The 27,929-nt window shown below is 50.4% G+C and overlaps 1 protein-coding gene and 1 non-coding gene across 4 annotated transcripts; both read left to right on the plus strand.

The window, feature by feature from the left end:
* The first annotated feature begins 642 nt into the window (after nt 1-642).
* Nucleotides 643-22,422, plus strand: Kcnip2 (potassium voltage-gated channel interacting protein 2). 3 transcript variants are annotated; one of them, XM_052184792.1, is made up of 10 exons: nt 643-913; nt 17,729-17,824; nt 18,578-18,679; nt 19,262-19,386; nt 19,711-19,780; nt 19,925-19,995; nt 20,095-20,202; nt 20,371-20,475; nt 20,631-20,693; nt 20,975-22,422. In XM_052184792.1, exons 1-10 carry the CDS (start codon nt 841-843, stop codon nt 21,020-21,022), a joined length of 861 nt encoding a protein of 286 aa, XP_052040752.1. In that variant the 5' UTR covers nt 643-840; the 3' UTR covers nt 21,023-22,422. The 3 variants fall into 3 exon arrangements, with proteins under 3 accessions (XP_052040752.1, XP_052040736.1, XP_052040744.1); XM_052184776.1 differs by lacking the exons at nt 643-913; nt 17,729-17,824; nt 18,578-18,679 and adding an exon at nt 11,488-11,665 and having other exon boundaries at nt 20,975-22,421; XM_052184784.1 differs by lacking the exons at nt 643-913; nt 17,729-17,824; nt 18,578-18,679 and adding an exon at nt 11,488-11,656 and having other exon boundaries at nt 20,975-22,420.
* A 670-nt stretch (nt 22,423-23,092) lies between these two features.
* On the plus strand, nt 23,093-23,229 carry LOC127676798 (U4 spliceosomal RNA). The gene has a single exon (XR_007976218.1). It is a non-coding gene; the product is annotated as a U4 spliceosomal RNA (small nuclear RNA).
* The last annotated feature ends 4,700 nt before the right edge of the window (nt 23,230-27,929 follow it).

Here is a 27,929-nt window from a genome sequence, read left to right on the forward strand (position 1 = left end):
GTTGCCTGGGGAGGGGGGTGAGGAGGAAGACTCATCAGATCTGGGAAGAGGGCATTGGGAAAGAGGCCCCTTCTGGATCTCAGAGAGACAACTACCCAGTACCACCTGTGAGCCTGCGTCCAGGGGCCGGGCTGGCCCCGCATCCATTCCGCTGGAGAAGGGTAGCTGCTGACTGGCAGCACGCAGCACGCGGCAGGAGGAACAACCGAGAAAACAAGGCTGAGATGAAGACCAGAGGGAACAAGGGACTCAGATGTACCCCAAGCTCTGGCCCTGCTGTGCAGCCAGGACTGGCTGACAGGGGCTGGGGGGAGTGGAGGGAAAGGGGTGCCTGAGAATTGGAGGCGGGGTTTCTTCACAGCGGGGCTTTTCTGGCCCCCTCTTCCGAAGCCCCGCAATTTAGTGGGTGGCGTAGCTGGAAAGCTATTCTCCCTTCCGGCACTTTCCAGTTCACCCCTTCACCCGGTGCCTCCTCCGAGCTGCAGAGGGTGGGGGCCGGGGGTAGGGGGAGCCAATCCCGGCAGCGCCTAAGGGGGGAGGCGGCAGTGACAGCCGCGGGGAGGGGGCGGAGGAGAGGCGGCTGGGCTCGGGCTCCGCTCTCGGCTCCACTCTGCCTTCTGCTCCGCTCTCACTTGCTGCCCAAGGCTCCTGCTCCTGCCCCAGGACTCTGAGGTGGGCCCCCAAACCCAGCGCTCCCCAGAGAAAAGCCCTGCCAGCCCCTACTCACGGCCCCCAGCCCCAGCAGGTCGCTGTTCCGCCAGGGGGCGCTGTGTGAGCGCCCTACCCCGGCCACCCGGCGCCCCCTCCCACGGCCCGAGCGGGAGCGGGGCGCCGGGGGCCATGCGGGGCCAAGGCCGAAAGGAGAGTTTGTCCGAATCCCGAGATCTGGACGGCTCCTATGACCAGCTTACGGGTGAGTCGGTGGCTCAGGGGTCCTGGGAGGGTGAGCAGACTCCATCGCCCTAGACCCTTCCATCTCTCTGACCCTGGCTTGGCCCTTCCACACACTCTGCCCGGTTCCTATGCCCCTTCCAGGCTGGTCTGGGGAGCAAGACCCTGGGATTCAAAGCTTTGGGTCCCTAGGGCGCTGAGGAAGAACAGGTGGGGCAGGTGTAGAGAGGCAGCAGGTGTAGGCGTGTGTGACACAGGGCTAGGAGTGTGTCTGGAGTGGGAGGTGTTACGTGCGTGAGCACCTGTCGTTGTGTGTCTGTGTATGTATGTGTGCACCTCCCACAGCTAGTCACCATGTGCCTTGAGCTCTGGTGACAGCCAGGGTGAGTGCTATTGCATGAGGCAGTACGATTTTATGGTCTTGCCAGATGTTTGAGTGCGGTTGCGTAGGACCCTGGCTGCACTAGTAAAGTTTGTTTGAACCGTATGTCTGTTACATGTTCAACTATGTGCTTTGAGTGATTCTGTATGAACTGGCATGTGACCACCAGAGTGCATCAGGGTGTCACTTGGTGGTGTTCTGTCCCTTTAGAAGACTTCTGGGATGAGCATTTGTTAAAAGTGTGTTTGTAATGGTGGTCTATGGGCCGTTTCAGCATTTGGTGCTGCCTCCTCTCATGTATGGGGGCCCTGTAAGTGTTAGTGGCATTTCTGTCCTCTTTGCCTCTCCGCCTTGCTGGTGTCAGCAAGGATCTTTAGTGTCTCCCCTCTCCCCCCACCCCCCTTTGCTCTCTCCATTTCCTGCAAATAGCTCAAGGACCCAAAAAGAGACCCACCCCCAAACAGCCTGGCCAGCAGAGGCACCCTGTGGTTCTAGCACCTAGCCCCTGTAGAGAGCCTCCAGTTAGTGCCGGGTTAGTTTCTACCCTGGAGTGTAATTACTCATTATCATTCTGGACATGCAAAGCCCCTTTAATTACCCTATTAGAACTTCATCTAAACCTCTTGTTTTCCTTCAGAACCAAAGATAGAAATTATGGGCCTAGGCAGAGGCAGGCGGATTTTTGAGTTCGAGGCCAGACGGGTCTACAGAGTGAGTTCCAGGACAGCCAGGGCTATACAGAGAAACCCTGTCTTGAAAAAACAAAAAACAAAAACAGAAATTATGGGCCTACGAAGTGCAGTAAGGCTCCCCTCACCCCCCCAACACCCCTGACACTTTGTGGCCCACCTTGGGAGGGTCTGTGAGACTAAGTATGTCTGTCTGTATGCATGTGTAGAGTCCTGAGCTTGGTAGGTAGATTGTTTATATAAATGACTTTGTCACCTTTGTATATTCCCAAATTTCCATATTTCCATATTTGTGTGTCTCATTGTGCAGTCTGCCTAAGAACTCCATCCAAGAGGAGGAGGGAGGCTGTCTGTCCTAAGAGGCAAAGCTGGACGAGTTGGGGAAGGGGAAACCATAATCCTTGCCCTTCTCAGTGGAGTCAGGGTAAAACCTGGGGAGCAGTGGAGGGGCCAGGATCTTGTGCTTTGAGAATAAGTCTCGGCTGCTGACTTTGGGAAGACCCTAGTTGCAATGTCAAGACCCCCCAGAAGGAAGAATGTTCACCTGTGTGGGATCCGGTTCTACTCTGCACCCACCATCAACTCCATATCCTTGAAAGCAGTTAGGGTCCAGGAGCCCCCATTAACATGCTATTAGTTTACTTCCTACCCCGATGCTCCCCATTAGTGAAATCTTCTCCTTGCTGGGCAACCTGATTCATTTATTTTTAACTAATTTATCATGAGAAGAGTGTTTTGCTGCACAGTCCTGGCCTTGGACTCACTCTGTAGTCTAGGCTGGACCCAAACCTTAAACGCTCCAATCATCAGCATCCTTGCCGTAGATGGCCCTGCACGTGACTGGGGAACACTATGGAGACCTCTCCTTTGGTAAAGAGAGGCTCATCTTGTGACTCGAGTCCACTGATTGAGGCCCAAAGGAAGAGTCGTTGTCCACGGTGCTGAAGCGTGCTCCCGCCCGTCCCTTCCCTGTGCAGGCGGGATTCCTCACTTGGATTTGGGATAGGGGAAAGAAGAGGCCGTATCTCTGTCATATTGGTTCATTATGCTGGCAGCAAAGTGGTCTTAAAGTTATGACTCGGAGCCTCTTGGATACACCCTGACCGTCGCAATCTTACCCCAAGCTCGGAGCAGTTGGGAAAGACTGTTTCGTAGGGCTAGGGTAAGGTGTGCCTGCTCCCTCGCCCCCAATTCTTCGTGTTCTTACCTGCCGAGTGGGGCTGTTTGGCAGTGCTGCTCAGCGGGGAAAGGCTGCATCAGCGTTCAGCAGTAACCCAATCAAAAAGAACCCGAGCAAGAACAGTACAAGCGGAGATGAGAGTTGGGTCCTGACTGGCCATGCCCCAGGGCCTCTGGAGTCTTCCTTTGGTAATTAAAGTATCGTTCCTATGGGCGGAGCGCCCCCATGTGGCCAAAGAGCCCTGCGTATGAAACTAATTCCTCGTGGGCACTGTTGCCAATGGTGGACCAGGTGTGGCGTTTGGTGGTAGTTGTCTTCTCTTAATATAGGCTCGCTTCCAGTGGAAGAAATGGGACATACATCTCCTATGGCTTTGAATTGTGTGTAGGTGCTGGAAGGATTTACATAGGGTTTTATTGATAGCAGTAAGTCCTAGAAAGGAGTTTGCACAGAGATTGATGGGTGAGGGACTTCTATCTGTTGCAGTTTGCTGGGAGCCAGCATGTGATGGTTGAGTTGGGTTTTTTTGTTTTTGTTTTTTTTTTTTTTTTTTGAGAAAACTGGCAGGGCGGTGGTGGCGCATGCCTTTAATCCCAGCACTTGGAATCCAGCACTTGGGAGGCAAAGGCAGGTGGGTTTCTGAGTTCGAGGCCAGCCTGGTCTACAGGGTGAGTTCTAGGACAGCCAGGGACAGGCATAGTTTTGAAAGGGATCTGGAGCCAGGAGGCAACACTAGGTTTACTAAGCTAATGATTGTCCTTTCTCCTCCTTCCTGCTTTTTCTCCCGTTGGTCCAGGAAGTGTGGAGAGTTGCCATGACAACTATGTCCTCTCACCCCTGTAGAGTCCCTGTGCTAATAAGTGGGGGTGGGGAAAACAGCCGGAATAGGGGTTGAAATGGAGCAAAAAAGGGTAAATAAGATCTGTAGTGGCTCACATCACTAATCCCAGCACTTGGGAATTTGAGGCCAGCCTGAATCATGTCGCAAATGCCAGACAAGACCCGATCTAAAATAAACAAGTCATTCATCATTCAGTCATCCAGGTTTTCTTTCAAAATTCGTGTGTACCTCTTTTCCTTACCAGAAATCCAGAAGACGTTTGGAGAGAAAGCTGTGAGGAGAGAACGCCCCGCCCCTCCGGCACACCCCCGTCTCTAAGAGCTTTGCGGGTGGGTGCAGAGTGCTTAAGATGACCTGATCAAGGTGCCCCTGTGAGGCCAGGAGCCTGCATCTGAAAGGCTCAGGCTCTGAGACACTCGCCTGTCAGTCTTGCCCTCGCACCACCCACTCTAATGGGGGCGGCGCCGCCCTCAGCCAGGGACCTTGGGGGCGGAGCTTGGACACTGCTCTCAGCCGAGCCATGAACCGCTGCCCTCGCAGGTGCCGGAGCCCATTGGGGCAGGCAGCTCGATCTCTCTACCAGTTGGTGACTGGGTCACTGTCGCCAGGTATGAGGAGGGGAAGGGAGGACTCCTCTAAAAGTGAGTGGCTCGGGATCGGAGCCTTACAGAGCCGGAGAGAAGGGCTTCTCACAGAGATCGGAGGGAGCAGGGTAAGAGGGCAAGTTCGCTCAGAGTAGAGCAGGGGATAAGGATCACTCACGGAGCATCAGGCATCATGGCCCACAACATCGAAAAGGGCTGCTCATTGAAGGTAACGCCTCAAGGAAGGGGCAGAGCGCGGGGACGGAAGGAAGAAGCTGGTCACTAGGCTGGGGAAAGGCGCAGCCCTGTATCGCCATCACTTGGGGTAGGGTGGGGGGTGTCTTACAATGACTTATCAGTGTCAAAAAAAAAAAAAAAAAAAAAAAGCTAGAACAAGCTGAGCTCACAGGTGAGTTCATGCCTGACCAGACCAGACAGATGGAGTTGTGTGTCTCCAAGGTTGTGCATCCTGGGACAGCCAGGGTTATAATGCTTTGGAGTTTGGTTTGAGGACCCTGAGTCAGATAACTAGCTTTCATGAAGTCGTACGTCAGCATGAAGTTTGTGGATTTATGCTGTGAATCGTGGGCTCCATGTGGTGCCATTGAGGTTTGCATACACTTCCACTTAGGTTTCCTTAGGGCTATCTGGGCCCACAGAACTTGGAATTCTCCCATCTGCCTTCAAAGAAACGGAAACAATCTGGCCCCATGACAGTTCTCTGCCTCATTACCTGGAGTTCCACCTGAGCCCTGCAGTACATGCAGGGCCTGTGGCTGCTTCAGGCCAAGCGCCTTCAGGAGGCGGCGGGCTGGGGCCGGGTGCGAGCCATGCTTACAAGTCTCTCGGGGAGCATGTATCCCCTCAAGCCCCCTGCTCGTGCTTGTCTCCAGTGACAGATGGCTGGAGCCAGGCGGGGCCAGCTCTCAATCATTGCAGGCTTGACTTCCAGGACCCAAAATAGCCCCAACGCCTAGGGAGGTCATTAATCACCTGATGCAGCTGGGGGCTGCAGGATCTTTTTGATTAGCTGGGGATGGAATAGTCTGGGGGGCTGAGACAAGGACTTTGGGGTCTTTGGTGGTGGAGTGACAGAGGAGAGCAGGTGGCTTAGGGTGTGGGCTCCTCCATAAGGCAGTATTTTTCCAGACTTGAACTGTGGATAGTAAATGACTTAATGCTAGCAGCATCTCTGTGGTGAGATTTGAGATGTCTGGGAAGGACCGGTCCAGTGCCCTAACAGTTGAGTCTTGAGTTCTCACTTTGCCTAAAGTGGTTCCATTAAGATTTCCCTCTGGAGCTCACTATATGGCTCAGTCGTAGCGTGTTCACCTCATGTGCACGGCCCTCGGTTCAATCCCCAGTACCAACCCAAACAAATGTCATTAGAGACGGTCTGGCCACACATACCCGGGATCTTAGCACTCAAGAGACTGAGGCTAGAAGATTGCCGAGAGTTCAAAACTGTCTTAGGTCACATGTTAAGTATCAAGCCAGCCAAGGCTACATAGAAAGACCGTGAACTTGGGGGGGGGGGGGAGTGAAGCCACGCAGAACTCTGAGTCAGAGTAAGTTCCAGAACAGCCACAGCTGTTAAACAGAGAAGCCCTGTCTCAAAAAACTGGGGAGGAAAAGGAGGAAGAGGAGGAGGAGGAGGAGAGGAGAAGGAGAAGGAGAAATAAATAAAGACCCTGTCTTCAAAAGAAAAAAAAGTCTGGGCATTGTGGCTGGGGATTGCCATGCACTTGAGGCTAACCTGAAGTGCATGATGAGTACTCAGGTAATTCGGGCTACAGATACACAGTGAGAGCCCATCCCAAAAAATAAAAAATAAAAATTCAGGTTGGGTGAAAGGGAGCTCACTTTTAGTCCCAGCACCCAGAAGGCTGAGGCAGGTGGACTGCTGTGAGTTCTTTTGTTTGGTTGGTTTGGGTTTTAGTTTTTAGAGACCATTAGGGTTTCTCTGTTTACCACTGGCTGTCCTAGAACTAACTCTGTAGACCAGGCTGGCCTCGAACTCAGATTCTCCTGCCTCTGCCTCCCCAGTACGTGTGTGCCACCACCTCCTTGTTTGACTGCTATAAGTGCAGCTCACGGGTCTTGTGTTTGCCTCACAGGTGACAGACCCAGAGTTTGATCCCCAAGCACGGCAAACGGGGCGATTAAAGCCCATGGAACAGCCGGAGTCAGTCAGTGTCAGTCTCCAGTTGGGCTCTCAAGACTTGAAGTTTTTTGTAGGAGGAAGGGGGACTCTGGAGAAGAGCTCCTTCTCTTCCTACCTAGGAAGCCTGGTGGATTTAGACTCGGGAGTCACTGGGAGGCTAGATCAAGGCCTCATAGCTGGAGGGGAAAAGAAGACACGTGAACAGGATGCTTGGACACGGGGTTGTCTCCTCGTCTCTCCAGCAGCAGAGCACAGGAGGCACTGCTATGATGCCGCCTTTTGCTTTAATGTAAAGATGGTGCCTCTTTCCATCCAGGTAGTCTGTTTAGCAGTCATAGAACCCAGCCCTTTTAAATGTTGTCACCCTTAGCTCTCCCACCATAAACTGTCTTCTTGACACTACCAAGATGGTCGGAGATGGCCCGAGAGAGGCAACAGGTGGCAGGCTGTGACCAAAGTCATTCTTTACCAGAATAGTAACTACTTTCTTGGGAAAAGTCATTTCACGAATATCAGTTCCTCTCAGGTTTATCATGGAGGTGGCATAGAATAATACATACTGATAACTAGTGTGCTTACCAAATGCTGATCCTTTTGTTAAGGTGGGCCGTTGATGTTTGAGCCAGCATTTTTTAAAGATGGATTCTCATTACATAGCCATGGCTGGGTAGCCTGCAGTTAGCTAAGTAGTAAAAGCTGGCCTCAAACTCCAAGAGCTGCATGCCTCAGCCTTAGGTGTTAGTATTCCGGGCATGTGTGGTCAGCTTAAAGCTAGACCCAGTAGCACATGTGAGTCCAGCACCTAGGAGGTGGGGGCAGAAGACCCTGGCTACCCTGAGCTACATAGCAAGACCCTGGTCTGAGGATATGGCTTTTTAAAAAAAAAAAAAACCCAAACACTCAAGGTTGGGGATTTGGGGCTGTAGCTTGATGGTAGAACTACTTTATATATATATATATATGTTTGTATATGTTTGTGCAGATGGCCTCAGAGGCCAGAAGAGGGCACCAAGTATCCTGGAGCTAGCTTTCCAGGAGGCAGAGAGCTGTTGGGTGTGGGAACTGAACCCAGGTCTTCTGGAGCAGCAGCAGTATTTGCTCTTAGGTACTGAGTCTTCTCTCCATCCGCTCAGTGGTAAAACTGTTGTCTAGCACATACAAGACCCTGGGTTTGGGCCTCAGTACCATGATACCAGCTTAGACCTCCCAATCAGAAGACATTTGCAATGTAACTAACTCTTTCAGTGGCCTGCCTAGAACAGTTTATCTCCAGTAGTCACACAACAGAACAATTTTCTCCGTGAGGACTGTCTCCCCACCTAATGACAGACTTGAAGTTTACAGCCACTAGCACTGTGCACCTTGCTAGTGGGAAAAGCTGTCAGAAGAGAATGTTGTTCAATTTGGTGGAACGCACCTGTAATCCCAGCACTTTTGAGGCAGAGGCAGGAATATCTGGGAGTCAAGGCCTTTCTTGGCTAGTTACATTTGGGGCCAGGCTAGGCTATGTTAAAACCCTGACTAGGGGTTAAGAGAGACGGCTCACAGTTAAGAGCAGTTATCATTCTTGCAGAGGATCTGGATTTGATTCCTAGCATCAGGATAGCTCACAATCATCTACAATTCCAATTTCAGGGGATCTGATCCCTTCTTCAGACCTCCACAGGCACCATGTGTACATATAGTGCACATATATACATTCAGGCAAAATACGTATACACATAAAATTAATCTAAAAGGGGGGAAAAGTTAAAAAAAAAATCACAGTAACAAATCTGAACCATCTGTGAGCTCCTGTGTGCTGTGGAACCCTAACGCCTTGTTGGTCATAGTGGTAAAGCTTGTTCATCATTCACGGAATTGTCCAGTGTTCACGTTCTAGTTCATTTGCTGCCATGGAAAGCTTTGTAAGGCGAGAAACACAAGCACACACATGCTAAGAGCTAAGGGGACCAGGTGGTGGTGATGGCAGGGCGGCGGTGGTGGTGGCCCATACCTTTGATCCCAGCTCTCAGCAGGCACAGGCAGGAGGATCTCTGAGTTTCAGGCTAGCCTGGTCTACTGAGTAAATTCCAGAAAAACCCTGTCTCAAGAAACAAAAAGAAAAAATTAAATAAAAACCTCTCATCAATGGCTCAGCCGGCAAAGGCAGTTGCCACTAAACCTCCTGACCTGTGCTCCAGCTCTGGGACCCTAGAGGTAAAAGAGACTCCTACAAGTTGTCTTCTGACCTCCACACGTGTGCCATGACAATTCCCTAAACTCTTCCCCCCAAATAATACTGGGTTTTTTCTTTTGGTTTGGTTTGGTTTTTGTTCTCAAGACATAGTTTCTCTATGTAGCCTTGGCTGTCCTGGAACTCACTCTATAGACCAGGCTAGCCTTGAACTCAGAGCTTCTGCCTGCCTCTGCTACCCCTGATGCTGGGACTAAAGGAATGAGCCACCCTGACCAGCTCAAATAATGCTTTTTAAATGTGAAATAAAGGAGGTTGGGGGTTCACCCAGTTGAGTACAAGTTACAGTGATTTGACTTCGGGGGAGTCTGGCATTTTTAGTTTCTGATACCACCTCTCTTCTCTCCTGTTTCTGCTTATTAAACATTATTGAATTAGGTGTTGCATTTTGTAGATTCAACAGGATTTCAAAAACAAAACCAAAAAAAACCTATGATCTCAAGTAGCCCAGATTGGCCTTAAATAACCTGTGTAGCCAAGGCTGTCCTTGAGTGTCTGACTCTCCTGCAGCCATTTGCAAGGGTGCTGGCGTTTCAGGAATATGCTGCCTCAGTCCACCCAGCTCCAGGAATTGGGTAGTCGTCTGAAGGCTGAGAAAAGAAAGGAATTCAGCTGCCTGGAAAGGTGGGGGACACCTGGATTCTGGGGTAGCAAAAAGGGAAGGCTTCATAGGCTTAGAGGGTGATGAGTCCCTGGTCTTCAGGTAGGACCACCTGTGGGACAGTGGCTGAAACTGAGGGCTCTCTTGATGTTAAAGGCCTTCTAGGCCAGGGGTGGTGTGCTCCTGGGATATAGACTGCTTTCATCTGTGAAGCAATAACTTCTAAGGTATGAGAAACTGCAGCCAACTGTGAATTGACTCCCTTCTTGCCACCGACATCGGGAGATGGGCAACAGAGTGTTGAGGCACAGTGGACACAGCTACCTTCCTCCCCAACCTTCCAGGGCAGGTAAACACACAGGGCTAAGATAGGGTATGAGGTAGACACTGACCCCCAGTGGTAGCTTTGTAGAAGTGCAGTTGGACCTTCCACTGGAGCAAAGGGACCACCTGCCCAACTGAGACCCAATAATCCTGGAGCAACCCAAGAGTGGGACCCTTGCAAGGGCCACCCCCCAAAAGTGGGAGCTTTTCAAGAAGGGAGCCACAGAGGATAGGCTCAGAGCCAGACTGGGTTGAAGTGGAGGCACTGACATTGGACATAATCTTACTCTGGTTCGGGCGCAGGGGAGAATGCCTTCAAAGATTTGTAGGGAGAGCTCCGTTTGGTATGTGTTTGATAGCATCTGTAAGTTATAACATAGCATCATCTAGTAGAAGTGAGTGCTCAGTTGAATGTCATGGTAACAGTGTTAACTGAGAGGGCCTTTGTCTTGTGGTTTACAGTCCAGAAGGCCTCTCTACCCCCTCTCACTGCCCCACAGCAGGACGGGTGAGACTTCAGAAATGATTCAAGGCGTTGGGAGACGACACTGTGGGGGTTCATATTTCCCTCCTATCCTGGGCTTCTCCCAGAGGAGGGATCAGGCTTTGGCATATCAGGATGAATCTCTAGCCTGAAGAAGGGAAACCACAGCTCCCGCCTTTCTTCCCTCAGGAGTTCTAGCTGTCTGAGTCCCAGAGGCAGCCTCAGTAAGTTCCCGCCCTGGAGGGTCATAAAAGGGCCAGTGGCCTTTTCCCTGCTTCTGTGGTGAGACCTAATCCTCCCATCCTCGGGGCCTCAGTTTCACTGCCTGTGGCCTGTGGGAAGAGAGTGCTTCCCGCCTCACAGTCTCCATGACAACCGCAATCGATGCTGATAGTGTCCTTCTGACAGGAGAGGTCACTCGACTTCTCTTCCCCTTATGTTCTCACACAATCCTATATTAATCTATTAATGTAGCCATAGACCCATTGCCTCTCTGTACAGTACATGCATGTCTACCCAACCTAGGATCCCAGGCCAGAAGCCTCCTAAAACACACCTCACCCCACACTCTCAGAAATCCCCACAGATTTGACACATACATGTATATTCCATAGACACCCAGGCCGATCATACTTCCAAACACACCTCTGTGACAAGCACCCAATCACACACAAACACAGACGCACATAAAAGGGGATTATACACATAGGAAAACACTCAGAACTCAGGATATATTCTTCCCCATCTCTTACTTACCCGGGTACAGTTACAGTTCATAGTTTCTCACACACGCATGCACACACCCTGCATCCTCCCTGCCTGCCTTCTAAAGCTCAGCTGCCCCCTCCTGCATCACGGTGTCTTGGGGGAAGCTCTCCACACTGGAGCAGGTCGCTCTTCTAATCCCATCTCCCTCACACCAAAAGATCCGGTGGAGGAAGTGCTGTGCTGGCCCCGAGGCTGAGGCAGCAGCATGAAGAGGAGGGGAAAGGCGGAGGCTGTGGCTGGGAGGTGTGTGGGGCAGAGGCGGGGAGAGAGAGAGGGGAAGGGAGGAGACCCAGGGCGGGAGTGGAGGGAGGCTGCAGGGCAGTCTTACTCAGCCTTACCCAAGCAGGGGAGTCTGAGGGGCAGAGGTGTGGAGCAGTGCATCCCGTCTGAGCATCAGTAGGTGGGGGCCATGCCCCTGCAAGGGCTGGAAGTGGTGGCTGTACTCGTGGTCCTGCTTCTCTTTGTCAAGGTTCTGGAACAGTTTGGCCTGTTCGAGCCTGTCTCCTTGGAAGGTAACCCAGGTAGCTGGGCATGTCCGAGTTACTGTTTGGGGACTGGGGTGTGCTCTCTTCATGCCAGAGTGCAGAGTGCGCAGGCTTGGCAGAGGCGCCTAGGAGAAGGGACAAGTGACAATGCGGGCAACAGGATTCATGGGAGATGACAAAGGCAAGAGAGGTTAGCATCCGGAGGCGGGGAGGGGATGGAGAGAGAGTGAGGAGGACCTGGGCACACCGGGAGCCAGCTGGCACACAGGACCAGAGAACACACCAGGATAAGTCTGTTTTGGAGCCAGGGTCCCAAAGTCACTCTCGAGATATGTGTATCCAGGTCTGGGTACTGAAAGGTTTTCAGGAAGCGGTGGGGGGTAGACTCACTGTGTGAGACATGGAGTGTCCCTCTATGTTCATGTGTAAGAGGAGATAGTGTGTAAGCTTGTGTATGTGTATGTGTATGCAGACATGACTGCATATTGGAGTCACAAGACTTTGTGAGATGGTGGATGCTACTGTTCCCGGGCTGGCAGGACAGATGGCCCAGCCTCCTTGGGTAGCAGGTTGAATGTGTAACTGTTCCCAGTGTTCCCAGAGGATATATAGCCCCAGACTGAGGCATAGGTGGGAGTGTATTCAGGGGGGCATAAGAGCGGGAACATTGTGGCCAAGACATCTGTGGCTCTGTCCAGGCTTGGGGATCAAGAGTGGATCAGGTCTTAGCCTGGATATCTAAAGCCCTTCACCTCCCAAATTCCTTGAAGTGAAGAATGGTCTCCAGGGCTTCCATCTGTCCTGTCCCATGTCAGCTGGGAGGGTAGCATTGCCAGGTACAGCGAACCACTCACGCTCCACCTGCATCCCCTTCTTCACAGCAAGAATCTGTGGCACCCAGTGATACCAGAGACAGGCGAGAACCATGACAGGCAAGGGAAGAGGGCGAGGAGTCTAGGATAGACAGCTGGCAGAACTGGAAAGATGTTAAAGAAGCCAAAGACAAGAGGAGGGTCTAGGGATTGCCTGTTTTGGGGCTCAGTAAGAGCACCTCCATCCTCTCACCACAGAGGTAGAAACAAGGAGTCAGACCCAGACCAACTGAGGACCATCTCATTACAGATGAAGTCATTTGCCTCTGATTCACATCCCCTTTAGATGGTGGTGGTGATCGAGGGCCATCTGGAAACCCCCATTACCACGGAATATGCAAGAGAGGAGACACATGAGGCTTAGGAGTGTGCAAGCAGGCAACATGGGGAAGCAAGGAAGGTGGGGGCCCAGGAGAGCCATTTACCACCTGGGTAGCTGACACCACCACCAGAGGCCCTGGGTATATATAATCCAGCTTCGGGAAACCAGAGTCCAGGCTAATGGAGGCCTGGGCCAAGGGCCAGGCCACCATCGATCCTGGCCTGGCCTATTGCCTCCCCACTACCTTTCAGTAACTCCTGGGTGAGCTGGGATGGACTGGAGGGGAGAAGGTGGTAACCTTATACAGTTACCCCCTTGGAGCGAGGGCCAGGCCTCTGGGTAGAGCCTGTCTTAGGAGGACAGTGTGGCATAGAGAGTTATGTCAGAAGAGGAATATAACTGAAGGGAGTTGGGCCCCACTAGGAATGCCGTAACCCTAGTCCGGCAGTCTAGGTACCAGTAACCCTAGTCCCGACGCCAGTGGAGCTGTAGTAGTAGTGAGTGCAGCCGAGACACACATGTGATAGTGTTAGGGGTCTCCTGGGGTTCAGCTGCAGTGAAGGGCACATGTAGAAACAAGGAGGAGGACACAACCAGCAGGCTAGCCTGGAACCCCGATCCTTTGTGCTAGAATTATAGGCTCGAACTATCACATCCAGCTAAGATCTGTCACTTTGTAATAGTTTGCTATGTCACCTTCAAAGAGCTGGTCATTCAGTGAAAGACTCGGGAACAAGAAACCTTGTTCCTCAGAAGGAAGATTGAGGTGCTATGGAGGGGGGATTTCAAGAGGGCTGGGTGAGCTGGGCGGTGGTGGCGCACGCCTTTAATCCTGGCACTCGGGAGGCAGAGGCAGGCTGATTTCTGAGTTCGAGGCCAGCCTGGTCTACAGAGTGAGTTCCAGGACAGCCAGGGCTACACAGAGAAACCCTGTCTCGAAAAAACCAAAATAAATAAATAAATAAATAAATAAATAAATAAATAAATAAATAAATAGAGTAAAGAGGGCCGGGTGGATGTGCCAGGACAAATTAGGCTGTTGTGGCTGAAGGACAGTCATAGTGTGGGGGTGCCATGTATGTGGTGACTGTATTCGTTACTTTTCTCATTGCTGAGGCAAAAGGAACTTAAAAGAAGGGTTGTTTGGCTCCTAGTTTGACTATATAGTCCACAGTGGGGAAGGCAGGGTGCTGCGTTGTCTTTAGCTGTGGCAGCAGGACCCCGAAGCAGCTGGTCGCATCGTGTCCACAGTCAGGAAAGAGAACCGAATGCTGATGTTGAGCCCAGTCCGACCTGTTTAACTTTTTATTCGGTCTATGCCCCAGCCCGTGGGATACTGCTGCCCCACATTCAGGGTGGGGATTCCCTCCTCAGTTAAAGCAACTTAGAAATATCCTCAGAGGCGGACGGTTCCTGGTCCTGTGCTGTGAGGAGACACCGTGTGAAAAGAAAGCATTTAATTGGGGGCTTGATTGCCAGTTAGAGGGTTAGGCCGTGGTCAGTGGTCATCTTGGTGGGAAGCAGACAGGCATGGACTGAAGTGTGTGGCTGGAGCTTTACATCCTGGTCCGCAGGCTGCAGGCGCGTATACACACACACACACACACACACACACACACACACACACACACAGAGGGAGAGAGAGAGAGAGAGAGAGAGAGAGCACGAGCTAGGCCTAATGTGGGCTTTTGAAACCTCCATGTGGGGCTGGAGAGATGGTTCACTGACTGCTCTTCCAGAGGTCCTGAGTTCAAATCCCAGCAACCCCATGGTGGCTCACAACCATCTGTAATGAGATCTGATGCCCTTTTCTGGAGTGTCTGAAGACAGCTACAGTGTACTCACATATAATAATAAATAAACCTTTAAAAAAAAAAAAAAAGGCTGGGCGGTGGTGGCACTCGCCTGTAGTCCCAGCACTCTGGGAGGCAGAGGCAGGTGGATTTCTGAGTTTGAGGCCAGCCTGGTCTACAGAGTGAGTTCCAGGACAGCCAGGGCTACACAGAGAAACACTGTCTCGAAAAACAACAAAATAATAATAATAATAATGAAACAAACCAAGTCCACTCCCCAGTGACACACTTCCTCCAACCCTCCAACATGGCCACACGTCCCAATCCTTCCAAAACAGTTCCACTAACTAGGGGCCAAGTATTCATAGTAGCCATTTTCATTCAAACTCTCACAAACACACATAGGCATCCTTAGGTGATTCTAAACCCAGTCATCACAAGCCTATCCTTTGTCAACTTTTCTATCCCTGGTCTTCAAAGGCTCGTGTGATTACCTCATAATTCAAATGTATTTAGTTCATCTGTATGAGCATACACACGCGCATGCACACACACACACACAAATTTTTTTAAGCATGTGTATGTCTACACATACCATGAGATGAAGGTCAGAGGTCACCCTTCAGAAGTCCATTCACACTTTCTGTTGAGTGAAGGTTTCTCTGGTTTCTGCTACTGCCGTGTTGTGTACTCCAGGTGAGCAGTCATGGGAGTTTCTCAGTGATTACCCTGTCTCTGCCTCCCATCTCCTAGAGGAGTGCTTAGATTACAGATGTGTGCCAACACATTCCAGTCTTTACCTGGGTACTAGAGACTGAACTCAGGTCAGCAGACTTGCATGGCCAATGCTTTTGCCCAGTGAGCTTTTTCCTTGGCGCCAAATTTCCCAGAATCTTAACAGTTTTAAATTTGTTTAAAAAAAAAAAATCCCAAAGTCCCTTTTGAGACTCAGGGCAATCTCTTAACTGCGAACCCCAGTAAAGTCAAAGGAAGTGATGAGATTCCAGTGCACAATGGTACAGAGTGACTGTTCTCATTTTAACAGAGGGAGGGGGGCAGGCCAAGGACAGGCTGGACCAAAGCAAGACTTAAGCCCAGCAAGGCACACAGTAAGTTCTGCAGTGCTGCATCTGTATTGGGGGTCTTGGTGGCATGGCCTGGGCACGTCTGGGCAGTCCCTTTCCTCTGTTACTTTTAGTCTCTCTCTTCTGGACCTGCTCTCTTTAATGTCTGCAACTTTTCCATAGCTCTGGCATCCCCAGCATCCTGAGGGCTCCAGTGCAGCTTAGGGTCTTCAAGGGCAGGCACTCTTCCACTGAGCTGTCATGAGTCCCACTGTCTGCATTTCCGCGGGCATGCTCATCTGCCACGGGGGTCTCACTGAAATGGCCCAGCAAGCCCAACTTAAAGTCCTAGGCCCTCTCTATCCCACGGCTTCAGACGCCCCATTTCTCTCATACACCGGTTCTAAGGCCTACACAGCACCCAGGTTTGTGGTAATAACCCCATTCCTGGACCAGTCTTCTGTGTTTGTTGCTTCCCACTGAAGAAGTGATGGGCAGACCTTTGTAGCTGCCATCCATCACATCAGGAAGGTGCAGAAGTGAGGGTTACACACATTGCTGGTCTCAGCCTGCCTTCTCCTTTGTCCCCCTTTATTCAGTCTGGACCCCAGCCCATGGGATGATGTCACTCACATTCAGGGTGGGTGACATCTTCAATCAAATGTCCAGAGGTGTATCTCCTAGGAGATTATTTTTGTTGTTTTGTTGTTGTTGTTGTTGTTGTTGTTGTTTTCAAGACAGGGCTTCTCTGTGTATCCCAGGCTATGCTGGAATTCACTCTGTAGACCAGGCTGGCTTTGAACTCACAGAGATCAGCCTGCCTCTGCCTCCTGAGTGCTGGGATTAAAGGCATAGGCCACCACTGCCCAGCTTTCTGGATGGTTCTAACTCCAGGCAAGCTAACAATAGATATTAACCTTTACAGCGATATAGGTCAGAATGTTAGATGTGTCATAATAACTTTGGCCATTAAGTCTTGAGATCCTTCAGACAGAGCGTTATGATGCCTGTATCTTTTCCGTGGTTTGATCATGCTGGGCATGAGATGGTCTATATGGCTCTCATATGTGTGACCATGGTTTACTTTGGTCATATTTGTGTATATTAGAGTATTTAGGTCTCTATCTTTGTGTTTGAAACATGCTCAGGCCATCAAGTGTTACTGTCTTCTCTGTCACCTACCATTCTAAATTGTTACTATGCAACATGCTTGTGTGTGTGTATGTGTATGTATGTATGTGTGTATATGTATGTATGTATATGTGCATGTATATATGTATGTGTGTATATGTGTGTGTTTGTGTATATGTGTATATGTATGTGTATGTGCATGTATATATGTATGTATGTTAGTGTGTGTATGTGTATGTGTGTGTGCATGTGCATGTATGTATGTGTGTGTGCTTACATGTATGCATGCATGTGTGTATATGTGTTTGTGTATGTATGTGTGTTTGTATATGTATGTGTGTATGTGCATGTATGTGTGTGCTTACATGTATGTCTGTATGTGTGTATGTGTGTGTTTGTGTATGTATGTGTGTATGTGTGTGTATGTGTGTGTTTGTGTATGTATGTGTGTTTGTATATGTATGTGTGTGTGTTTGTGTGTATGTGTGTGTTTGTGTATGTATGTGTGTATGTGTGTGTTTGTGTATGTATGTGTGTGTTTGTATATGTATGTGTGTGTGTGTATGTGTGTGTGTATGTGCACTCGCGAGTGCATGAGAGAGAGAGAAATCCTTATTCAGACAATCCCTTAGACAATACCCCAGGTTAGCCATTAGCAGACTGAGGCTGCCTCCCTCTTGCCTGCTTTTGTCCTTATGCAGCATGACCAAGCCTGACCCCAGTTGACTTTCCCTGTCTATACAACCCACTAGGCAACCTGGCCTCAACTATCCTACCTGCCTACACAGCCCCCATTCATCTCCTATCCCCACCCCAGCCAGTATCGATTTGTGATTGGTGGGGGAGCAGACAGGCAAACCACGAACCGAGGGGCAGTGGGAGTTAATGTACCTTCCTGGGGTCTTCTCTCTTCCCAGGCCACCCTCCAGGGCCCAGTAAAAAAGCCCTGAAGCAGCGTTTCCTCAAGCTGCTGCCGTGCTGCGGGCCCCAAGCCCTGCCCTCTGTCAGTGAAAGCAAGTGCCTCTCCTATGCTTCTGGGGGTGGGGTGTGCGTGCGTGCGTGCCTGCGTGCGTGCCTGCGTGCGTGCATGTGTGCAGTGTGGTGGGAAATGGGAACTGGCTGGGTCTGGATGTGAAGGGTGTAGCTACAAACTGGAATGTATACTCAGATCCTGAATGCTCATGAGCACCCTTAGTCTGCAAAATGGTGAGCAGGGGCTAGTGTGTTAGGCCTAAAGCCCGAGCCCGCAAAAGCATGGTCATGCCTGGGATGTGGTGGCTTAGCTGGTCTGCACTTCTGTGGCCTCCCACCCTGCTGTTTCAGACCTTCAAATGTATGTCACCTGTGCCTTAACAGGTGACAGGTGGAGAGGATGGAGCCCACCTTCCCAGATGTCAGGATACTGAGGTTTTCCTGTGCTAGCCTGATCTTCAACTAAATGGCCCCGGATTGAGTAGTGACCTCCTTTTGTCTATAGGTTCCATTTCTCCCGCTGAGTCTTGTCCACCTTATAAAAGCATACCGAATGTTGTAAGCCATAAAGGCCCAGTAGCTATTTGATCACTTAAAGTTGCATCACTCAGATGGTGTTGCCATGGAGAGTGAATTTGGTAAAAGAAGGGAACTGTTTGTGGGGAGTCCATTTCATCACGAATGTCTGTGCGCACTGTGATGTGCCTTTGTTGTGGGTCTGGGGTTCGTGTGTTGAAACTCTCAAGTCTGCGAGATTTCCTGTGAGTGTGGTGGGGCCAGGGGAGTGTCTGCAGTTGGCCTGGTCTTCTGCCGCCTTCTCGGTGACAATTCGCTCCCTTCAGCATTAGCTGCCCCAGCCTCCCTCCGCCCCCACAGAGCCCGCCCGCTGGACCCAGGTGACTTACTCTCCTGGTTGGGGCGGGATGGGGGTACTTGCGGGGGGCGGGTGAGGGGGGAATGGACGTTGGGAACTAGGGTGGGACTGAGGGCGGAGTTGGGATTGCGATCTGAATGATGATTGGCTGGAGCTGGGCGGGGCATGGCTCGGGCATGGCTGGGATGGGCGGGGTTTGATTGGGATTCGATTGGGTTGTGGGCCCTCCAGAGAGTTGGGGCTGGGAAGCTTTAAATTGGTTCAAGAAAGGTTCCGACCTTCTGGCGTGCCTGGGCCCCTTTCTATCCTCTTACTGAGAAGATAAAACAAGGGCTTGTCCCCCATCACGGGCCAGGGGCCAGTACTGAGTCTGGAGCCCGGCATAGCCGTAGCTCCAACTGACCTCGAAGCTGACCAGTGTCTCCCCCCCCCCACACACACACCCGACGTTCTCAGCTCCGAGTCAGGCAAACTGTTCTCCTGGGTGTGGAAGATGGGACAGGGAGAAAGGTGTGGCGGGGATGGATTAGGTACTTTGAAGATTGCCTAAGCGATCTCAGGGGCCTGACCTGAGGCAAAGCTATCCCCCTACCACTCCCTGCAGACAGCGTGGAGGATGAGTTTGAACTGTCCACGGTGTGTCACCGGCCTGAGGGTCTGGAACAGCTCCAGGAACAAACCAAGTTCACACGCAGAGAGTTGCAGGTCCTGTACCGAGGCTTCAAGAATGTGAGTGGAGGGCATAGCCATCTGGACAAGGGCTGAGTCGGGGAGGACTAGCTGCAAACATGGCCTGGATGCTTTGAAGAGGGAGATGGGGGACCCAACTTCTAGCCTGAGGTTCGGGTGCTGGGCTTGTGATGGTTTAGTTTGTGTTTATTTGTACACGGGGAAGAAGTCTGCTTGCCAGTCCCTACTAGAAAGAACTCTGTGGTAAATTACACAGAGGCAAGATGATTTTTTTTCCTCCTTCTGGGAGTCTCTCTAAGGGTGGTACTGAGTGGGAGGGGAGTGGGGTTTGTGTGTCAGCTCAGTTTGGTTGTCCCCGCCCAGGAATGCCCCAGTGGAATTGTCAATGAGGAGAACTTCAAGCAAATTTATTCTCAGTTCTTTCCCCAAGGAGGTGAGGAGTCAGACACCCAAGGGGGCACCAGATGCCCATCCCTAGGCTGAGGTGGGAAGAGGGTTTAGAGGTCTGGGAGTGCTGAGAAACTGAAGGCTGAGGAGAAGTGAGAACATGTCTTGTCTGTCCCACACCCATCCACAGACTCCAGCAACTATGCCACTTTTCTCTTCAATGCCTTTGACACCAACCATGATGGCTCTGTCAGTTTTGAGGTGAGCTAGGAGAGATGGGTCAAACAAGGGTGGGGGGGCAAGATTTCCATGCCAAACCCAAAGAACGGGTTGGCAAAGTGCCCTCCACCTCCTTTCCAGGACTTTGTGGCTGGTTTGTCGGTGATTCTTCGGGGAACCATAGATGATAGGCTGAACTGGGCCTTCAACCTATATGACCTCAACAAGGATGGCTGTATCACAAAGGAGGTGCAGGGCCACCGGAGGGCAAGGGGGTGGCGGGTGGGGTGCCGGGTGACAATGTGCTCCAGAAGAAAGTGTCATAGGTGTCAGCACTGAGGGGTGGGTGAGGTCCATCCTTGGCCCCAGACCCCTAAATTTGGAATCTCTTAGGAAAAATCTCATTTGGCTTAACAGGAAATGCTTGACATTATGAAGTCCATCTATGACATGATGGGCAAGCACACGTACCCTGCCCTCCGGGAGGAGGCCCCGAGAGAACATGTGGAGAGCTTCTTTCAGGTGCCTGGGTCTGAGTAGGCTGGTGGCTGGGGGGAGTGGGGGGCGGGGTGGAGGGGAGGGACACCAGGGCCCAAGAAGTCACTTCCCTAAGTCTCTCTCTCTCCCTCCCTCTCCCATTGTTCCCCTCATTCCTCTGCCTGACTACCTTTGTACAGAAGATGGACAGAAACAAGGACGGTGTGGTGACCATCGAGGAATTCATTGAGTCTTGTCAGCAGGTATGACTCCACCCTCTCCACACCCCTGTTCTGAACTCTAGACCTAAATCCATGAAACAGGAAAAGGCTCCCTCAACAAAATGTCACACCCCAACTCCCAATCCTGCTCTCTCATGACCAGGGCAGATTTGCCCTGTCTCCGCCTCAGATCCCCCTAGGTAACCTTCTTCTTAATGCCTGAATATCCCCATCTTTGAGTAAATGTCCTTCTCTGTGTCTCTGACAAGCTGTTTTTTTTTTCTCTCTCTCTCTACCTGTCTTCCCTCATGCCCTGACCACAGGACGAGAACATCATGAGGTCCATGCAACTCTTTGATAATGTCATCTAGCTCCCCAGGGGGAGGGGTTAGTGTGTCCTGGGGTGACCACGCTGTAGCCCTAGTCCAGGTGAACCTAACTCTCCTCTCCCCAGGTCTGTCCTCATCCTACCTGTACCCTGGGGGCTGTAGGGATTCAATTCCTGGAGCTTCAGCAGTCTAGATCCCAGAGCTAAGTGGCCAGAGTAGGCAAGTTCAGTCTGGGGGGTGGATTCCCAGCCCCCGACAGCTCTTAGACCCAGTGCTGAGGGCAGCCCTGGTGTAGGGACTGAGTGGTTCTCCCCCTCCTCCCAGCCCCACTCTAGAAACCACATTAGACAGAATGTCTCCTGCTATGGTGCTTTCCCCATCCCTAATCTCATAGATTTTTCCTCTAAGACTTCCTTCTCAGAGAACATGCTTTGTCCATGTCCTTGACTGGCTTTTCAGCTTAGCCTTTGAGGGCCCAGAGGGAGTGGGGTCGGGGGGAGACAAGAAAGCAGAAAAATCTCAGCCCTGAGCTGGCAGTTAGGTCCTAGGAATTGACTGGAGTAGAGACCAGAAGGCCTGGGCAGACTATGAGAGGCCGGGTGGGCTGTCACTGCCTGGTTCCTCAGGACTGCCGCTGCATAGTGTGGGTTTCAGAAGGCCTTATGTCCTTAGCAATGTCCCAGAAATTCACCATACACTTCTCAGTGTCTTAGGAGAGCCCGGGATGCAGATGTTTGGTTCATCCTGAATCCTCTCCCTCCTCCTGGCTTGTATGGTGGGAGTGGTGACTGGCAGCGGAAGAGGGGTGACCCGTGTATCAATGATGCCTGTCGAGGCCCCACCTACCCTCTGGCTGTCAGCCCTTCCGGTGACAGCTGTTTGATTCTCCATGACCCCTATCTAGATATAGAGGCATGGAGTGAGTCAGGGATTTTCCTGAACTTGAGTCTGATCACTCCTAGTGGTTGCCTTAGGGGAATGGGAAGAAGACGGGTGCTCCATCTGAACCCAGTGTGGGGGTACCCATTAGACTCCTTGCCCGGCTCCCCACCATGCCCAGGGGCCCTAGGGACCCTCTCCCTCTCTTTAGTCTACCCAGAGATGCTCCTGAGCTCACCTAGAGGGCAGGGACCAGAGGATCCAGGTCCAGCCTGTTGTCAGCATCCTGCTATGCTGCTCCTTATTAATAAACCTGCTTGTCTCAGTCACGCCCCTTCCCAGTCAGCCAGGGTCTGAGGGGAAGACCCCCCGCACTCCCGCTCCCTTCAGACATTGTTGACTGCTTTGCATTTTGGGCTCTTCTACCTATTTTGTAAAATAAGAAAGACACCAGATCCAATAAAACACATGGCTATGCACAGCCCGCTGTCTCTGCCTCTTTAACCCGTTACCCTACAATTGCCACTGGATGCAGCGACAGGCCTGCAGCCTTTTAAACTCGAGGAAGTGCTCGTCTTTTCAAGTGTGGCTGTGGCTTGGCACGTGACCAAGACTCAGGTTGGAAATCATCTGACCTCAGCCCTGCACAGATCAAATGACTTGAGAGGACGCGGGAAAGCTAGGATGCTGTCTAAAGACCGTATGTGCCAAGCATGTTGCCCCCCCCCCCCACCCTTTTGCCATAAATATATTTTATTCCAGTTCTGGAATATGAAAATTTTGCCATTCCATTTCTACATGAATGTGAATTCTTTTTGTTTTTGTTTTGTTTTGGTTTTTTTTTGTTTTTTCGAAACAGGGTTTCTCTGTGTAGCCCTGGCTGTCCTGGAACTCACTCTGTAGACCAGGCTGGCCTTGAACTCAGAAATCCACCTACCTCTGCCTCCCAGAGTGCTGGGATTACAGGCGTGCGCCACCACAGCCCGGCAATGAATGTGAATTCTGAAAACTGAAGCAAACACACACACATGAATATATATGCTTATAAAGATATATAATGCATTTATACATTTACACATTTTCAGATTTTTAGCTTCATTGGTGTCTGAATCTTTGTTATATCTCTCCCTCTCCCCTCTCTCACTTTTTGAGAAAATGTTTCCTAACCAAGGATGACCTTCAATATCTTTTCCTTAGAATTTGTTGTTAGCATACAAAATAATAGGGTTTCCTAGCTTTGTGCAGTGGCAGTATCGTAGCCAATGAGGTTTATCCGAGGCATGATTATTGCTAAAAAAAAAAAAAATTAAAAAAAAAATAGGGTTTCCTATGATATTTTCTTTCTCTCTTTTTGTGTGTGCCTATTTGTTTTGTTTGTTTGTTTGTTTTGGTTTTTTTTTTTTAATTTGGTTTTTTCAAGACAGGGTTTCTCTGTATAGCCCTGGCTGTCCTGGAATTCACTCTGTAGACCAGGCTGGCCTTGAACTAGAAATCCGCCTGCCTCTTCCTCCCAGAGTGCTGGGATTACAGGCGTGCACCACCACTGCTTGGCTTGTGTGCCTATTTGTATGTGGGCGTTTTCCGTGTGGGTGTAGGTGCTCCTGAGTGTGCCTATGAAGGGCAGAGGGCAATGCTTGAGTGTCTTCCAGCCTATTTTTGAGGCAGGGTCTCTCACTGAAAATGCAGCTCACTTGTTAAGTTAGGCTGGCTGGCCCGACAGTTCCCAGAAGTCCATCTTTCTCTACCTGCCCAGTGCAGAGATGACATTTGCTTCCTAACCCAGCTGGAGGTCAGCCCCAGGAGGTCAGCAGCAGGTACTCTACCAGCTGAGCAGAGCCTTCCTCCCCATAAGTATTTATCCCTGTATCTTCCCATACACACGCTCAGCTGCCCTCCCTCACCTGCCCTGCTGGTCTCCCTTTCCATCCCAGTAGTCTCCCTTTTGTTTTGGTGTGTGCGTGCGTGTGTGCGTGCGTGCGTGCGTGTAAAATCTAGATTCTGCATATAAGAGGAAGTGTACACTTTTTTTCTTTCCCCCTTTCTTTACATCCAAATGACACAGTTTCTCTTCCTCCTCTCTTGGGGCATTGATTTCTGAGGCAGGGTGTCATATGGCTAGGCTGGCCTCAAACTCACTCTGTAGGGACATGACCTTGAATTCTGAATCTTCTTAAACCTTGCCTTCTCAGGGCTGGGATCCTAGACAGGCGGTACCGTTGTTTGTTTCGGTGTTTTACAGCTGAGTGAACACCCCGAACCAGCCCACATAAGGAACCAGCTGCTTCGGACAGACTCTGTCCACATACAAATGACAAGGCTATTCATTTCCATTGGAGACACAGTGTGGTATGGTATATATGGGGGAGCTTTTCAGATTTTTCATCTGTGGCCACATGTATGCTTACAGAAACACTTGTCTTCTGACCAGTGTGCTAGGTAACCAGCTCCCGCCTTCTGATTATCAACCATCTTTGCTCAGGGCAGTTCAAGTTTTCATAGAGGCAAGCTGTCTTCTTTTGGCAACATCCACTTCTCCCCCCCACCCCCTTTTCTTTTAATGTTTAAGACAAGAACTCATGTAGCCAGGCTCAAACTCCCTTTATAACCGAGAATGACCTTGGAACTCCTGACCCTTCTACCTGGGTCATCCAGATGCTGGGATTACAGGCATGTACCATCACACCCAGCTTTGGCAAACATTCTTAACTTTGGAATCAAGAATTTCAGACTTACAGTAATTAGTTACTGAGAATGCTGCCTTTGGAGATGTCCTCCCTCTCTTCCTTCCTGCCTTAACCCAAGCAGAGTTGGGCATGATTAAAGAGTCCACCACCTGTGAGCCGGCTCCGCAGGTTAAGATGTTTGCTGTCAAGCCTAGTTAGTGACTTGAGTTCCATCCCTGGGATGCTCGAGGTGGAAGGACAGAGCCAGACTTGCCCCTAAGCCTGACAACCTGACTTCTATCCCTTGGACCCTCTGATTTCCACACGTGTCACCAAGTCACAAGTTGATTAAAAAAATTTCACCCACCAAATGCAAATGGGTGCTGCCTTTATGTAAGTGATCATGTGATCAAAAGGACTGACTGGGTGCAGGCAAGGAGGACAGATTTTCTGAGTGCTTGCTCACTACGGAAGTCAGCCCTACTGGGAGTGGTGAATGGTAGGAACTCCTGTGTGTGCTGACTCATCCAAAGGAGGAAGTCAGGCCCTCTCCCTACCTGTACACACTGATGAGGTCAATGAGAGCTTGGTTTCAGAGAAGCAAAAGCGCCTTGTAGGACTAGAGTAAATACTCACTATGGAGGCCCGCATCACAGAAAGTATCTAAATTCCCGAGTGGTTTTGTCTTCTGTTTGCTGAGGATCTCATCTGAGAACCCTGTTCCTTTGGTCCTTTGGTTTCAAAATTAAAGATCTGATTAAAACTGTCGGGTTTGATCCACAGTGGCTGAGAAGGGGGTGCGGAGTGGGCTAATGTTTGTTTTGGTTCTGAGAGGTTACTGGGTGTGAGACCCAGGACCTGTACAAGGTCCTGTACATATACTGTACAAGCACTCTGTCACCAAGCTGTACCCCAGCCCACTCTCTGAAGTTCATTCTCGGAGCCTAAGTCAAGAACCTAGAATCGCCAGGCAGTGGTGGTGCACACCTGTAATCCCAGCACTTTGGGAGGCAGAGGCAGGCAGACTTCTGAGTTCAAGGCCAGCCTGGTCTACAGAGTGAGTTCCAGGACAGCCAGGGCTATACAGAGAAACCCTGTCTCGAAAAATCCAAAAAACAAACAAAACAAACAAAAAGAACCTTGAATTGAGTACACCCCCCCCCCCAGATTTCCATCTTTTTGATGTTGTTGCTGTTGGCGGTGGCTTCTGGAATTGTTACCTGGGAATTGGGGTTTCAGTCTGAGTTCTAAGTTAAATGAGCCTAGAGACACACTCTGAAGGAAGTTCAGGACTGTTTTATTTTGTGTCTGGGAGAAAAACAACAGAGTAGGCAAACTGTGAATCTTCACAGCTTGGAGGAGGGGAGGAAAGGTTTGAGATGGGGTCAGCAATGACATCTGCACAGGGAGGAGTCTTCCAAAGAACAAAGCTCAGAGTGTAACAGCAACCAGCTGAGAGTTTGGGCTGACATTCAAATGAGGAGGAGGAAATGGCAAAGTTATACATTTTGAGTTAAAAATGAGGTGCTGGCAGGCTCAGCAGCTATCAGCACACACATTCCTGAAGGAGGGGAGATGGCTGTTCCTCCCATTTCTTTGTTTTTGTTTTTCGAGACAGGGTTTCTCTGTATAGCCCTGGCCTTCCTGGAACAAGCTCTGTAAGACCAGGCTGGCCTCGAACTCAAGAGACCCACTTACCTCTGCCTCCCAAGTGCTCGGATTAAAGGTGTGTACCACCATGCCCAGCTTCCTCTGATTTTTTTTTTGTTAATGTCTTTAGGTGAATCAGTTTTCCTCATGAGTGGTCCTAACCTGATGATTGTCAGGCCCAATTAGATTCCCCACCCCTTTGAATTTTGAATTTTAAGATCAAGGACCATTTTATTAGAATTTAATTAGGAAAAAAAAAAAAAACCAGGGCAGGCAGGTTGTAAATCTCTAGCTACTGGGAGGAAAGAGGTGAGGAAAAGCAAAGGCATGTCTTTTGAGTTAAGGCCCAAGAAATCTGGCAGGTTCAGCAGGGGAGGTTGGCAAAGAGCTACATGGGTGGGAGGGAGGGAGGGAGGTGGGGAGGTTTCCGAGAAACCTAGATAAAGCCTAGAGAGTCGGGCAAGCATGCTTAGGGCTGGGCTGGCATCCGAAGAAGATATAGAAAATTACGATTAGCTTCCAGCTGGGTTCATTCCTAAGGGAGGAGATGACAGTATGCAATACTCTAGTTCTTGAGGCAGGTGGGATGGAATGTTCCAATGTTGAGGCAGAACTTAGAGTCTGTCCCGTAGACCTGGAGAAAGCAGCTTTCCCTAAAAGGGCCTCTACAGAGTCCTGATACTTCTGCCTTCTCATAAGGAATTTTACACCTTAAAAAGGCTTTTAGTCTCTCTCCTCTCTCTCTCTCTCTCTCTCTCTCTCTCTCTCTCTCTCTCTCTCACACACACACACACACACACAGTACCATGTGTGGAGGTCAGAGGACAACTTGCCAGGTCTCATTCCCCTCCTACCACGTGAGCTCCAGGGCCTTTCTGCTCCGAGCCACCTCACTGGCCCCAGTGTGTTGACTTCTAAGGAGAGGCATTTGTGACACGCCCAGTTTTAGAGTTACTAGGGAAACAGGAGGTGAGATCCACAGTTGATTGTGAGGGAACAGTCCATCTTAAGTGGCTACCTAATAGAATCAGTCTCATTATGTAGCCCAGGCTGACCCACAGCTCAGTGGCTAGGGTCATAGGTATAAAGCTGTCATGTCTGGGCTCTAGTTCTTCCTCCTTCTGAGGAAGTGGACTAGCTCAAAGCTATCTGGGAAGTTTGTAGCACAGTAGACTAGACTCAGACCCAAATCTCTGTCTAGGGTGGCCCTGGAGTTAAGACCTGTGTGGTTCGAGGCCAGCCTGGTCTACAGAGGACAGCCAGGGCTATACAGAGAAACCCTGTCTCGAAAAACCAAAAAAAAAAAAAAAAAAAAAAAAAAAAATTAAAATAAAATAAAATAAAATAAAAATAAAAAGACCTGTGTGACTTGGTGTGGTATGCAAGCTTAGAACCCTCACACTTGGGAGGCGGAGGGATCACACATTTCAGGGCAGCCTCATCTGCATGTTGAGTTCCAGGATACCCAAGACTACAGAGTGAAGCCTTGTCCCAATAACAGAACTAGGGAGATGGCTCTTTTTGTTTTTGTTTTTTGTTGTTGTTGTTTCTTTTTGGTTTTTTAAGACAGGGTTTCTCTGTGTATCCCTGGTTGTCCTGGAACTCTGTTGACCAGACTGACCTTGAACTCAGAAATCGGCCTGCCTCTGCCTCCCAAGTGCTGGGATTAAACGCATGTGCCACCACTGCCCAGCTGAGAGGGCTCGTTTGGAAGTGCTTATGTCTCAAGCTTGAGGACTTGAATTGGCCATGTGCTC

Source organism: Apodemus sylvaticus, chromosome 1 (genome assembly GCF_947179515.1).
Source record: "Apodemus sylvaticus chromosome 1, mApoSyl1.1, whole genome shotgun sequence".
Lineage (NCBI taxonomy): Eukaryota > Metazoa > Chordata > Mammalia > Rodentia > Muridae > Apodemus > Apodemus sylvaticus.

Excerpts from the sequence above, each read along its gene's own strand:
- Kcnip2 (XM_052184792.1), top strand. The coding sequence starts at position 841 with ATGCGGGGCCAAGGCCGAAAGGAGAGTTTGTCCGAATCCCGAGATCTG. Across the intron at positions 19,996-20,094 it reads ATGGCTCTGTCAGTTTTGAG|GACTTTGTGGCTGGTTTGTC; the intron begins GTGAGCTAGGAG and ends CCTCCTTTCCAG. Across the intron at positions 20,694-20,974 it reads TCATTGAGTCTTGTCAGCAG|GACGAGAACATCATGAGGTC; the intron begins GTATGACTCCAC and ends CCCTGACCACAG.